This window comes from Salmo salar, chromosome 12 (assembly GCF_965601325.2).
Source record: "Salmo salar chromosome 12, fSalSal1, whole genome shotgun sequence".
Classification (NCBI taxonomy): domain Eukaryota; kingdom Metazoa; phylum Chordata; class Actinopteri; order Salmoniformes; family Salmonidae; genus Salmo; species Salmo salar.
This window is the reverse complement of record NC_138302.1, coordinates 39,071,425-39,083,975: the sequence shown is the minus strand read 5'-3', so window position 1 is coordinate 39,083,975 and position 12,551 is coordinate 39,071,425. Positions and strand designations below refer to the sequence as shown.

Genomic DNA, 12,551 nt, shown 5'->3' with positions numbered 1-12,551 from the left:
TAGAGTGGTAGAAACACTTTTATTCCCTTGTTTAAAGAAGTCAAATCGTAATTTTCTTTACATACTCATTGGCAGAAATGAATCAGAACATAAAAGTACTAACACGAACTTAAGAACAATCACTTCTTGTGTTTCTTGAAAAGTACCTCTTTGGTGTGGATGGGTACCTTAAATCGGGGTTTCCCAAACTCGGTCCTGGGCCCCCCACATTTAGTTTTTTTGCCCTAGCACTACACATCTGATTCAATTATCCAACTCATCATCAAGCTTTGATTATTTGAATCAGCTGTGTAGTGCTAGGGCAAAACAAAACAACATGCACCCAGGACCGAGGTTGGGAAACCCTGCCTTAAATCATGGTACTCTGGTCGATCTACTGGCACAACAAAAAAAACGCTCGCCTCGGACTGAGTCTCTACACAAAGCCTTAAACACCATCTAACAACATGATTTCCCAAGTCCCTTTTTCCATCTGAGTGAGGTGGATTGAACGACAGACATTTGTTATGGGGGAGTTGAATGGGTTTGCAACAGTGTGATAGCTTGAGTCCTCTCTGGTCCGTCTCTGGACAATATGGGCCACTTTAGTAGATGGTTTAGCCCACAGGGAGTTAAAACACTATTAAGTTTGTGGATTTCTCCTGGAGTCTGTTCAAACTGGGCTGCAGTCTTTATCGTTCCGTCATCCAGCGTGCGGTGGACTTGTGTGGGCCTGGTCCATGGTTTACTACGGTTTAAGCTGTATGTGCATGGGTAGGCCACCGAGCTCATAGACAAGTAATGCTGCAATCGATTCACTTAAAAAAAAAAAAAAAAAAAATGAAATAAACATTGGACGATGACAAACGACATACTGTACATACAAACACACACAACAAAACAAACAAACAGTAAGATACCACCCCAAAAGGGTTTTTATAGGGAATCTCCAAATGGTCTGCACGAATGAGAAAGGACAATCATCTTTCGCTTAAGTATTTTTTTTTTTATAAGGGCACATGATTATTTTTCCAGGTAGCTAAGAACCTACACTGGTATTGTCTTTTTTTTCTTGTCCAAGTCTTTAGTGTTCAATATTCTCCCCAAGATCACATACACAAGTCTTTTTAAAAGGGGTTGGCATTCTCCAGCAGGGGCGGGCCGTCTCGATGCACTAGGGATGGGTATGACACCGACTCCCTTTTGTACGTTTTGGGGGGGAGCTTGGGGATGGCTTGGACAGCAGCGCTGCTGGTGCTCTGGCGGGGGGGCACAGGGGGGCCAGCTGCACCCCCCGGAGGGAGGAGGGCTGAGTCGCCGCAGCAGTCTGGGCCGCCGGGCCCCAGCAGTGGTAAGGGCGGGGAGGGCAGGTGCTTGCGCGGCCCCAGCGAGGGCGATGGAGTCGGGGGTGGTGGCGGGGTGAGCGGGCCGAACGGCGAGGGGGGGAAGAAGGTCTGGCTCAGCGTGGGTTCGCTGCTGCGGATGCGGCCCTGTGGGGGTGGCTGCAGGTGCAGGGGGCTGTTGGAGCTGGAGAAGACGTCCGGCGTTCTCACAGGCTCCCTCGGTGGCAGGGTGGGTGGGCTGTCAGGCGGCTCCGACACGGAGGTGCGCTCGGTTGAGAGCGAGTAGCGCGGCGAGTAGACCTTGGTGGTGGTGGGCTGCCGCGGGGGGATGGCGGGGGGGCTGTCCAAGTGCTTGGACATCATCTGGAATGTGAGAGACGTGCAGGTGGAAAAGGAGAAAGGAGGAGAAGCAGAAACGTTATGAAGAGTGTGGGAGAACGACTCGACAAACTCTCAAAATTGTCATCTAAATCTCTAGCAAATAACTGACAGCGCAACTTAGTTGTGTTTCATTGGATATTTAGCATTCCACATCTACACTCTTTAATCAATCAATTGAGAATCCTCCTAACGGTACAGTCTCAGAACAACTTTAGGTGGCAAACATGTCAAAATAGAGTCACCTTCGAAGGGGAAGATTCAGCGGGGGCGGATTCGGGGCGTCTGCGAGGGGGCACAGGTGGGGGGACGGTGGCGTCTTCAGTGCTCCTGTGGAGACTCACCATGGAGGAAACCGAGGAGGACCCTGGAATAGAAGGAAATCAGGAACTCAAATTAAGTCTTACAGGAAGACAGTAATTACACATATTTAACCCAAATTCCCCAAATTCATCCCATACAGGACTCTGCAACTCAGGGATGGGCAACTGAGTGTCTGGGGGTTCTCTCTTTTGCTTGGCACTTGACTGTTTCCTAGGTCTTTAATCAGACAATATCTCCAGACATTCAGGCCCATGAAGAATGGAGTAAAAACAAGGATTGAAAACACGTAAAATGAAAACATTTAGAATAGAGGATGAGGAATGGATGGGTAATAGACACTCTCCTTTCGGGAAGTGTATGCAAAACGACACCCCTAAAGTATTATGTCCGAGGCAATCACGTCGACCAACTTCAATAACTAACTACACACTACAGAGTGATATTGTACAAGGATGCTTAGAGTAAAACCTCACAGTGACAATGAATTTAGGACAGGAGAACAGGAGGAGGTGACACTGATCTAAGGTCAGTTTAGCTGGTTAGTAGCCTGGTTAGGGTCGGTGTTCAGAGAGAGGTAAACTGATCCTAGATCTGTACCCGTGGGCAACGTCTACTTGGAGCTACGAAACGCACACACAGACGACAGAGCGTTCGTTGCCATGGAGACGGACAGGTGCAACAGTGGGCGGAGATGGGAGCAATGAGGTGGATGTCAGTTGCATGCAGGTAGGGAGAGGCAAGTTGGCCTTGGGAGGGTCAGAATGAGTGAGAGATGTAGTTGCTTGGATGGGGTGTGGGGGGGGACACTGACAACAGGTAGGCTGGCTTTGAGAGGGTCATACTAACGTGGGCCGTGTGGTAAAGAGACCGGGGCAAAGATGCTGTCGCAGTCTGGATGGAGGGAGAGGCCGGAGGAGAGAAAAGAGAAGAAAAAAGAGAAAAGGCCCTGAGAGGCGGAGAGACTGATTCGGATGGACCAGTTTCATTTCGGACCACTGGACCTATCACCCATTAACCCCTTTATGTATTCACTGTTCACAATTCTGAAAGGACTGTGGGCGTCATCACCCCCCACACACACGCCTTGTTACAACGGGGTTCTGAAAATGGGAAAGTTACTGATATAATGTGAGTTACAGGGTAATGTAAAATGGGTTAGTTCAGAGTTAGTATCTTTAGGGCAAGAGGTTGTGTTCCGTTGGCTGTGCTCAGAACCATATACTGTAAGTAAATTGGAATACTGGCATTATCCATGTCGGCGCCAAACATTTCACAGCGATAACACTCAATTGCACTCTGACTGGTCTTGCATGCATTCTTCCTTCCTCCCTTCCTTGGAGTATTCACTGATCTGACATGACTGGATTGGTGAAAGCTAAGAAGTGGAACACTTTGCATTCACCTAGCTAATTACTTACCTTAGCTCAGTGATTACTCCAAGGGGAGGAAGGAAGCATTTTGACCGTTTTCTTTAGATACCACCTTATATTCAATCTCTCAAACTGTGTTTAACTCTCAAACACTTTCTCTATAAGCTCTAGCTGCGCTCCCACCCGTCCTCCCCTCCCTTCTGCCGTGCTCCCCCGTCCGGCTCGAAGGACCACCTACTGGAGTGGAAGGGGCTGGAGGGGCCCTGGGGCGAGTCGAACACGCTGCCGATGTCTGTGGTGCTGGAGGTGGCCGAGGCTGGTGGCGGCGTGAGGGGCGTGCGCGGCGAGTTGGGCGCAGAGGCGGCGCTCTCCATCTCGCTGTCAGGGATGCGGCTGTAGCTGATCTTGCGCGGCTCGTTCTGCAGTGGCGTCGGGTGGCGCATGGTGCCCTGGCGCACCGAGGACGGGCGCACGCCGGGGGACTTGAGCGGGCAGTTGTACTTCTTGGGCTGGAAGGAGAAAGGGAGAGAGAGGGGGAGAAGAGAGGTGAAGGAGAGGTCAGGGCAACACTATAATGTCAGGGCTACTCAATTGCAGACCCTCAGCCCTCAAGTGCTGCTGGTTCTTTTCTATCTGGTAGTTAATTGATAAATTAATGTCGGAAGATTGGGGAACTATCTGGTTAGTGTGTTACCTATAGGTAACTGCCAAAATAAACACCAACATACATAAACCAACATAAAGTGTCTTAATAGGGCGTTGGGCCACCACAAGCCTCCAGAACAGCTTCAATATGCCTTGGCATAGATTCTACAAGTGTTTAGAACTTTATTGGAGGGATGTGACACCATTCTTCCACGAGAAATTCCATAATTTGCTGTTTTGTTGATGGTGGAAACGCTGACTCAGGTGACGCTCCAGAATCTACCACAAGTGTTCAATTGGGTGAGATCTAGTGACACACACACACACACACACACACACACACACACACACACACACACACACACACACACACACACACACACACACACACACACACACACACACTTTAAACCCTCTATACACCTTGAGACACCTCTTTCAAAGTCACCAATCTCTTCTTCTAGCCATGGTAGCCAAAATGGGCAACAGGGCATTTTTATACATGACCCTAAGCATGATGGGATGTTAATTGCTTAATTAGCTCAGGAACACCTGTGCGGAAACAACTGTTTTCAATATACTTTATATCCTTCATTTACTTAAGTGTTTCCTTTATTTCGGCAGTTACATGTAATTGTTATAGGTATCAATTCTGCTGACAAATTGTCAGTCTTTTTTCTACCTTAATAATAGCAGGGGCGTTGCGTCCATAGAGGGCGCTCGGACGCCGCCCCACCTGGCAGCAATGAGATAAAAATGGATTTACAAAAATGTATATATTTATAAAATATTGTAATAATATCAAGTTTGTGTATATAAATTGCTGCATTTAGATTACAAATCAAGTTTTCAAAAAGAAAATGTGCTGCTGTAATCGGCAGCGTAGTTCCAGCATTCCAGAGAGCTTCTCAAGCCATCTCATTCAATGCAATTCAAAGCGATCCCTATACCCCTTACGGAACCTAAAAAAATGGTGCCAACAGAGGGCTGCCTCGCTTCTAGTCCTTAGAACATTTTACAAGCATTTCGCTACACCCGCAATAACATCTGCTAAACACGTGTATGTGACCAATACAATTTGATTATCATAGGATTTTAGCCACTCTTATTGAACCTATCCAAAGAGCCCCTGGTTTCAGTTATAACTCTGAACACCAGATGGCGACGATCTACAAAGCGCTGCACTTTTGTCAGGTATGAAGTGAGCGCTAACACAGAAGATGACACTGTCAAACGAGCCATGACGTTAGCTAAAACGAAACAAGTTTTTGCATGTTATTGTATTCCCTCATGCTTGTAAGTCTAAGTTGAACATTTGCAGTAGCGTATTTTTCATCTGAACTCAAGAAGATCCAATGTCATTCTAACAAATTTTTTAAATACAACAACTGATCAAACTGCATAGGGAGTCCGAGAGAGGACAATCACGTGAACCGTAAGACGGAGAGGAACAAGACACTTACAAATCGAGGCAATGACCGGGCATTCCGAGGCTCGATCTCCAGTGACTTGTTGAACAGATAGTCAGCAAACTCCTTCTCTGCCTTGTCCTCCATTGGATTGAGGTTTTCAAAGAACTTCTGTGTTACACAAAGGAGAGGGAGTCGTCAGAAAGATAGAAAGATCCATCGTGAAATATACATAGCTGTCCTAATGACGATAGACAAGGGTGTGGGTGATTGGGGACAATTGGATAAATGACCAAATAGTACACGTCAGGAGCTGAGTGGCAGTAACTCTCTACTAATTGGTGAATCCTACCTTCCACTTATGTCGAACTTTCACTTAGTCATGCATTGATGTCAATGAGACTAATGTTGAAGCTAGGGATCACCATTAAAATGTATATCTAATCAAAAACAAATAGGTTGCTATGACTTGGCAAACTGTCAGAACTGTACATGGTAACTGTAGAGCTGAAATCGTGAAAAGGCTACAGGCCAATCATGTTTCATATTACTTCCTTGTGTTACTCAATATTTACACCCATTCATATTCCACGTAACTAAATGGTATTTGTGAAACGTTGATGGGTCGGATCATGCTGCAAAGCCGGAAGTATTACAATTTCTACAGAAATGTTGACTATGCAGGCTGGCCATATAGTGGGAATCGACTTCAATGGAACGTGTGACATCACTGTTTTCGCTCCTTACCCGGATATCGTTCTCCACCCGTAAGCAGTAAGGCTGGTTCTGGTACTGCTGGATCTCCCCGGTGATCTCGGCCACTTTCCGTCGCTTGCTGAAGTTGATCAGCTCCTTGCCATGCCTCTTCAGGAAGTCAGGGTTGCCTTCCTCCGTCTTCAGGATGTTCGTCAAATAGATCCCTGAGAAGAGAGAAAGAAAAGACATGAGAGAGCGGAGCGATGATGTCCATGGACTGGCACCGGTCCGTGGAATGTTGCTGGCCGGTCCCCGAGATGGTTAACCAACACTAGTTTTAATGTAAGTGGTCCTCCAAGGAGGAAAAACCTTAGCTTTGGATCGCATAGGACAGGATCAACTTCAATGTTCCCGAGGGGGAAATTGTCTTATACACACAGTACTGCTGTATACAAAAGAAAAAAAACTGTATATTACTTGTGAGTCCCTTACAAACGGGACCATAGCTTCCTGGTACTTGATATCAAAAAGGTTGAGAAACACTGCTCTAGAACATACCAAAGAAGGGGACACAGGGGGGGTTGATGGAGCGTAGTTTTGCCAAGTACTTCTTGTAGTGGTCCTCGCTCAGTTCGTGGGCCTCCTCCAGAATCTTCCGCTGTCGGCTTGGAATTTGCTGGAAAGGGGGCAAAAGTTCACAGTCAAAACAAGTGTATATATTTCGTCCTACAGATGCATCTCTATGGTACACAGAGGCACATTGTGTCATGATTCTATTGATAAGAAATCTGTCATTTTATGTTACCTCAACGTAGAGATGTACTAATTTCAATACTCATCAACACTAGGCACTTATTTGGTACCGCAATTTTCATTGGATTCATACAATGCCAGATAGTGTTATCACAGTGTCTTGGTACTATTTCCTAACACCACCAAAGAATCTTGCAGAAAGAACCCCTCTGGCTTTCCTCACCTCAAAGGTGTGGTCTAGCCGGTAGACGGGCGAGGAGTTCATGGCGCTGACCACCTCCAGCACGCCGTTGAAGTTGTTGAGCTCCTGGAACACCTGCAGGATCTCGATGATACGCGCCACCACCGCTGCCCGCTCTTCCAGGTTCTCCGTCTCTACGATACACCTGGTGTAGAACATAGTACATTGAAAACAAATGCCATTTAAACCCAGGGGCCAGGGCTGTGTTCATTAGGCACCAAACGGACAACTGACAAACATGGAGGGACTACCTGGATTTGTCCAACAAGAAACACACATTTTTGTTTTGAATTGCAAAACATTTTCTGCTGCAAGCCCTAATAAACATGACTCAGGTCTGCATAGTTCGGTCAATAACTTCCACAGCTGGCGTACGGTAAGTGGGGGAAAGAAAATAAGCACTGTTACATTTTAATGCTCCCAAATGTGTTTAATTAGTAACATCATATTGACCTGTTAGTCCTCATTTAGTAACATGGTGAGCTATTAAGTCAGTGTAAGGACACATTTCACTCAACCAATTCAGTGGCCCCTGAAAACTAATCAGGAAGTCTCTGGAGATATCAAGCCTGGTGTAATATCACATGTAAAATCAGACAGGGATTAGCAGCTCATACACAAAGAACAGTCCCAAATGTTTCCTTCCTTTTCCCCTTGAGAATCAACACAGGGAGGATAGAAGTAATCACAGCCTTATTTAGGGTGAAATTCTGCCACCTACATAAATGCATTCATAACATCTGTATGCAAAGGACATGACATAACTATACTGAACAAAAAATATAAAAAACGCAACATGCAACAATTTCAACGATTTTACAGAGTTACAGTTCATATAAGGAAATCAGTCAATTGAAACAAATTCATTAGGCCCTAATCTATGGATATGACATGAGTGGGCAGGGGCGCAGCCATGGTTGGGCCTGGGAGCCACTTGGGAGCCAAGCCCACTGTCTGGGGAGCCAGGCCCAGCCAATCAGAATGAGTTTCTCCCCACAAAAGGGCTTTATTACAGACAGAAATACTGCTCAGTTTCATCAGCTGTCAGACGATCCCGCAGGTGAAGAAGCCGGATGTGGAGGTCCTGGACTTTCGTGGTTACACGTGGTCTGCGGTTGTGAGGCCGGTTGGATATACTGACAAATTCTCTAAAATATCGTTGGACGTGGTTTATGGTAGAAAAATGAACATTAAATTCTCTGGCAACAGCTCTGGCGGACATTCCTGCAGTTAGCCTGCCAATTGCATGCTCCCTCAAAACTTGAGACATCTGTGGCATTGTGTTGTGTGACAAAACAGCACATTTTAGAGTGGCCTTCTATTGTCCCCATGCACAAGGTGCACCTGTGTAATGATCATGCTGTTTAATCAGCTTCTTGATATGCCACACCTGTCAGGTGGATGGATTATCTAGGCAAAGGAGAAATGCTCACGAACTGGGATGCAAACTCATTAGTGCACAACATTTGAGAAGAAAGCTTTTTGTGCTTATGGAACATTTCTGGGATCTTTTATTTCAGTTTGATGGGACCAACACTATACTTGTGTTTATATTTTTGTTCAGTATACATTGAGCTACATAACAACTACATAATTTACTTTATCATGCCATAAATTCATCATAGAAAATGCTTGGTCAACACTGCAAGTGTAAGGAGTATCATGGTCACATTTCACATGAGGACTGATTCTTTGTGCTGCCAAAAAACAAAATTGGCGCTCTTACTTTTCGAACCACAACGTGAGGTTGGTGGTGTGGCGGATCATGCGCAGAAGGTTGGGCGAGTTCAGCTCCTTGTCCTCCTTTGTCCACACGCTTCCCACCAGCTCTGACGGCTGCACCGCCCTGTAGATAGATATAGGTCAGAGAGAGATCAATAATGCTCCAGACAAAAGATGCAGGAGGAGATTACCATATACCCCAACTATTCAATGCCATTATCCAAAGCGACTTACAAAAAAATATATGCAGGCACTATACTGTACGTTTATGTGATCCCAGCAGGAATTGAAGCAACAACTTTAGTGTGGCTAGCACCATGCATTCACCATGTGAGCCACAGAGGACCACCATTATTAGTTATATGACAAACAAAACAAATCTGACTGTGTCAGTGGTTAGGTGCAAACTTCTACCGACTCCAGTCTTGGCAGCTAAGGGAGCTTTCTGTGCCAGCATTGCGGTAAGATTTTCAGACAATACCGGCGACCATTTTTGGGCCACCTAGCCGGTGTGTTTTGATCTCGTCCTAGGAAATGGAGTAAGGTAAATATTTGAATGTTTTTATTTGAACTTTATTTTAGAAGGTAGTCTGCACTGAGACCAAGGGTCTCTTTTCCAGGGGAGCACTGTGTACACAATACACATCAATATACACATTTAAAACTACACATGCATAAATAAGAGTTTTTTGTTTTATATATGCAAAACGCAAATACACAATCATAAACAGTTACATTTCTCAGCTAGTAGGTTTTCAATCAACACCCGAGCAGCACCAGAACATCCAGTTTTAATGAGATCTGTAAATTTTTCCAGCAGTGGGGCGCATTAAAACTAAAAGCGGATTTACCTAAGTCGGTGGAGACCCGAGGAACCTCAAGAGTTAACCAACCCTGTGAATGTGTTTTGTAACTCATGTTTTTATCCTTCAACAACAAAGTTAGGTAAATAAGAAGCTTGCATAGTAAACAAATAGGGAGCAATGAAGTGACCTATGGGGCATTAATGAGGACCAGCTCCTTCATGGACATTTCAATTGATATTCTTACAGTACATACATTGAGTTTTGAATTTTCCCCACTAACGGTTATGGTTAATATTGGGAGAGAGGAAGCTGATCATAGAGCTCCACCCAGGGGAAACTTCACCCCGGAGCGTGAGAAAGAGGTGAGGGGATAACCTTGGGTACGGCCCACCCTAGCTGTTCCCACAGGCCCAGCGATGTCAGAGGGGGAAGTGTGTCCCTGCGTCCCCTCTCTGGTGCTGCACGTTTGTGTGTGTGTGTGTGTGTGTGTGTGTGTGTGTGTGTGTGTGTGTGTGTGTGTGTGTGTGTGTGTGTGTGTGTGTGTGTGTAAGTATATGTGAGAAATTGTGCATGTGCGCATGTGTCCTCTATTGTACTAAACGACTACAATCGGAAAAAATGGGAAAACATAGAAACACGTTCAGACAAGAGGTGGATCCAAAGTGAAGACTGCATCAAGCGTGACGAATCATGAACTCAATTTTATTCACTCCCTGTGGCTCAGTTGGTAGAGCATGGTGTTTGCAACGCCAGCATGGTGTGTGCAACGCCAGGGTTGTGGGTTCGATTCCCACGGGGGGCCAGTACAAAAAAAACAAAAAATGCATGAAATGAAATGTATGCATTCACTACTGTAAGTCGCTCTGGATAAGAGTTTCTGCTAAATGACTAAAATGTAAATGTATAAAAAAAATGTATCACTTCGCTATAAGAACATCAATTGAAATGTCCATGAAGGAGTATCCAATTTGTAAGTCGCTCTGGATAAGAGCGTCTGCTAAATGATGTAAATGCATCTTCCAATGTAAGCGACCTCTTAGGAGGATCTGGGTGCAACTGCAAAGATATGAATCCTGAAAGAATATCCCAAACTACAGTTGTTCGTTTTTTAAAGTCCTATTACCACTGAGAACTTTCTAATTACATGAAATTATGTAACAAATAATTACCAGGTATTAAGGGGACTAAATAAAGTGGTACACCTCCACCCTTCATTCCCCACCTGGTATGAAGGCAACAAATACAGCACATTTGTGCCCCATTTCAGGAAGCTAGGCGTATGTCGCACGTCACAACTTCACAGGAGAGGCATTTGAACGTCTTTTACTTTTAATCAAAATGTGTTTTTGGGCAGAAATACCTTCTGGAACATGTGAACTTTCATGTGCCTTAATAGAAAATGTGTATTCCATCTGTAAATACTAATTCAATTGTTAAATTATGAGCCTAGTTGGTTTAGCCATGGAAAAAGACAGGAACCTTCCCGTTAGCCATGATTGGCTGAGATAATGGGTGGGCTGGACATGCCGGGAGATGAGTTTGGATTGGTCTGCCATGTAGCAGGCTTCTGTCTATAACGTGAACTCTTTAGTATGTGTTGATAGTCATTTCTACTGCACCTTTTTTGAAAGATATAACATTAGCTATTGAGAACTACAAAAGTTTTGCTACTTTTCTCAACAACATTGATGCCCTGAAATTAGCAGGCGCTCTCAAGAGATCAGTTGGAAAAAGTTGTGATGGGCTACTTTCTGCACACGCCACGGTCAGTGTGAACCGGAGTGACTTAACACAACGCTGGCCAAACAAGATGTAGCTACAAACAAAACGGAGTCTAGACAATAGTGACCCATCCACTTAGCTAGATGTGGCTGGGGGTGGATATGGCATTTCTTTCACATGGCCTATCAATTTAGACAAGTCTGTCTGGGTAAGCATCACCTAATAATGATAAAATATTGACACTATATTTTATCAGGACACTTTCTATGTTTGATATTGCTGATATGCAAGTAACCATTTCACAGTACCATTTACACCTTCTGTATCCTGTACATGTGACACATACATTTTCTGATTTTATTTGATATAGTGTGTTGTTTACCAGAGATGGTAATGTAAAGACAAACATGACCTGCACCAAAGTCAAGTTAGGATATAGGACAAGGACTAGATAAAGTGTATTTTTTCCTGGAGCTTTTACTTATTGTAGGCTACTACTTTTAGCACTTTTAGTCTTGAAATCCTTGGTTGTTTACTACACTACTCAGTCTGTTTAGCACATGGCCTCAAATGTGAATCCTTAAAGAGATGGGTTGGGCTAAGGCAAGTGCAAAACATGACAAATTAAATAAACAGAAATGATTTTGTTTTCAATAATAGTAGTAGTAGTAGTAGTAATAGTAATAATAATAATAATAATAATAATAATAATAATAATAATAAAAGAGCAACAGGCTTGTATCAGATTTAAAATTCAATACAATCAGTAAAATTACAAATTAAATAAAAAATAACCGTAAGGGTGTGTGAACGATGCTGAATGGGTGTAGACAAAGAAAAGCTCTCCAAGTAGGTGTACCAAAACATTCAAGGGCCATTTTCTCAAAAGTGGGGTTACAAGTTTACCAACTTTCAAAGCAGAATTACTTTCTCAATGTTCCTCAACTGGAGTGTATGATATCACATTTCTAGCTCTGAGTCTGTACTTTTATCCAATGTAAAAGACACCATTTCAAATTTTGCTACATAGGACCGAATCCAGGTGGTGGGTCGCATTTTTGCTCTAGGACAACACTTACACAGCTGATCCAAGTAATCAAGCCAGTGATAAATTGAGGTGCCTTAGTACTGGACAGGAACAAAAAGGAATGGAGTTAAAAAAC

At 44.3% G+C, this 12,551-nt stretch overlaps 1 protein-coding gene across 4 annotated transcripts in view; it reads right to left on the bottom strand.

Annotated features, from left to right (window-relative positions):
- The window catches only part of LOC106564790 (son of sevenless homolog 1), a 76,477-nt gene continuing 63,926 nt past the window's right edge, over positions 1-12,551 (bottom strand). The window contains exons 15-24 of one of the 4 annotated variants that reach the window (XM_014131166.3): positions 8,865-8,984; positions 7,121-7,283; positions 6,703-6,820; positions 6,196-6,368; positions 5,503-5,619; positions 4,722-4,775; positions 3,633-3,903; positions 2,871-2,915; positions 1,946-2,067; positions 1-1,685 (exon numbers count right to left, since the gene is read on the bottom strand). In XM_014131166.3, coding sequence (XP_013986641.1) covers positions 1,107-1,685; positions 1,946-2,067; positions 2,871-2,915; positions 3,633-3,903; positions 4,722-4,775; positions 5,503-5,619; positions 6,196-6,368; positions 6,703-6,820; positions 7,121-7,283; positions 8,865-8,984 — 1,762 coding nt within the window. In that variant the 3' untranslated portion in view covers positions 1-1,106. The remainder of the gene's footprint in view (positions 1,686-1,945; positions 2,068-2,870; positions 2,916-3,632; positions 3,904-4,721; positions 4,776-5,502; positions 5,620-6,195; positions 6,369-6,702; positions 6,821-7,120; positions 7,284-8,864; positions 8,985-12,551) is intronic. The other 3 variants (XM_014131167.3, XM_014131168.3, XM_014131169.3) reach the window with 3 other exon arrangements.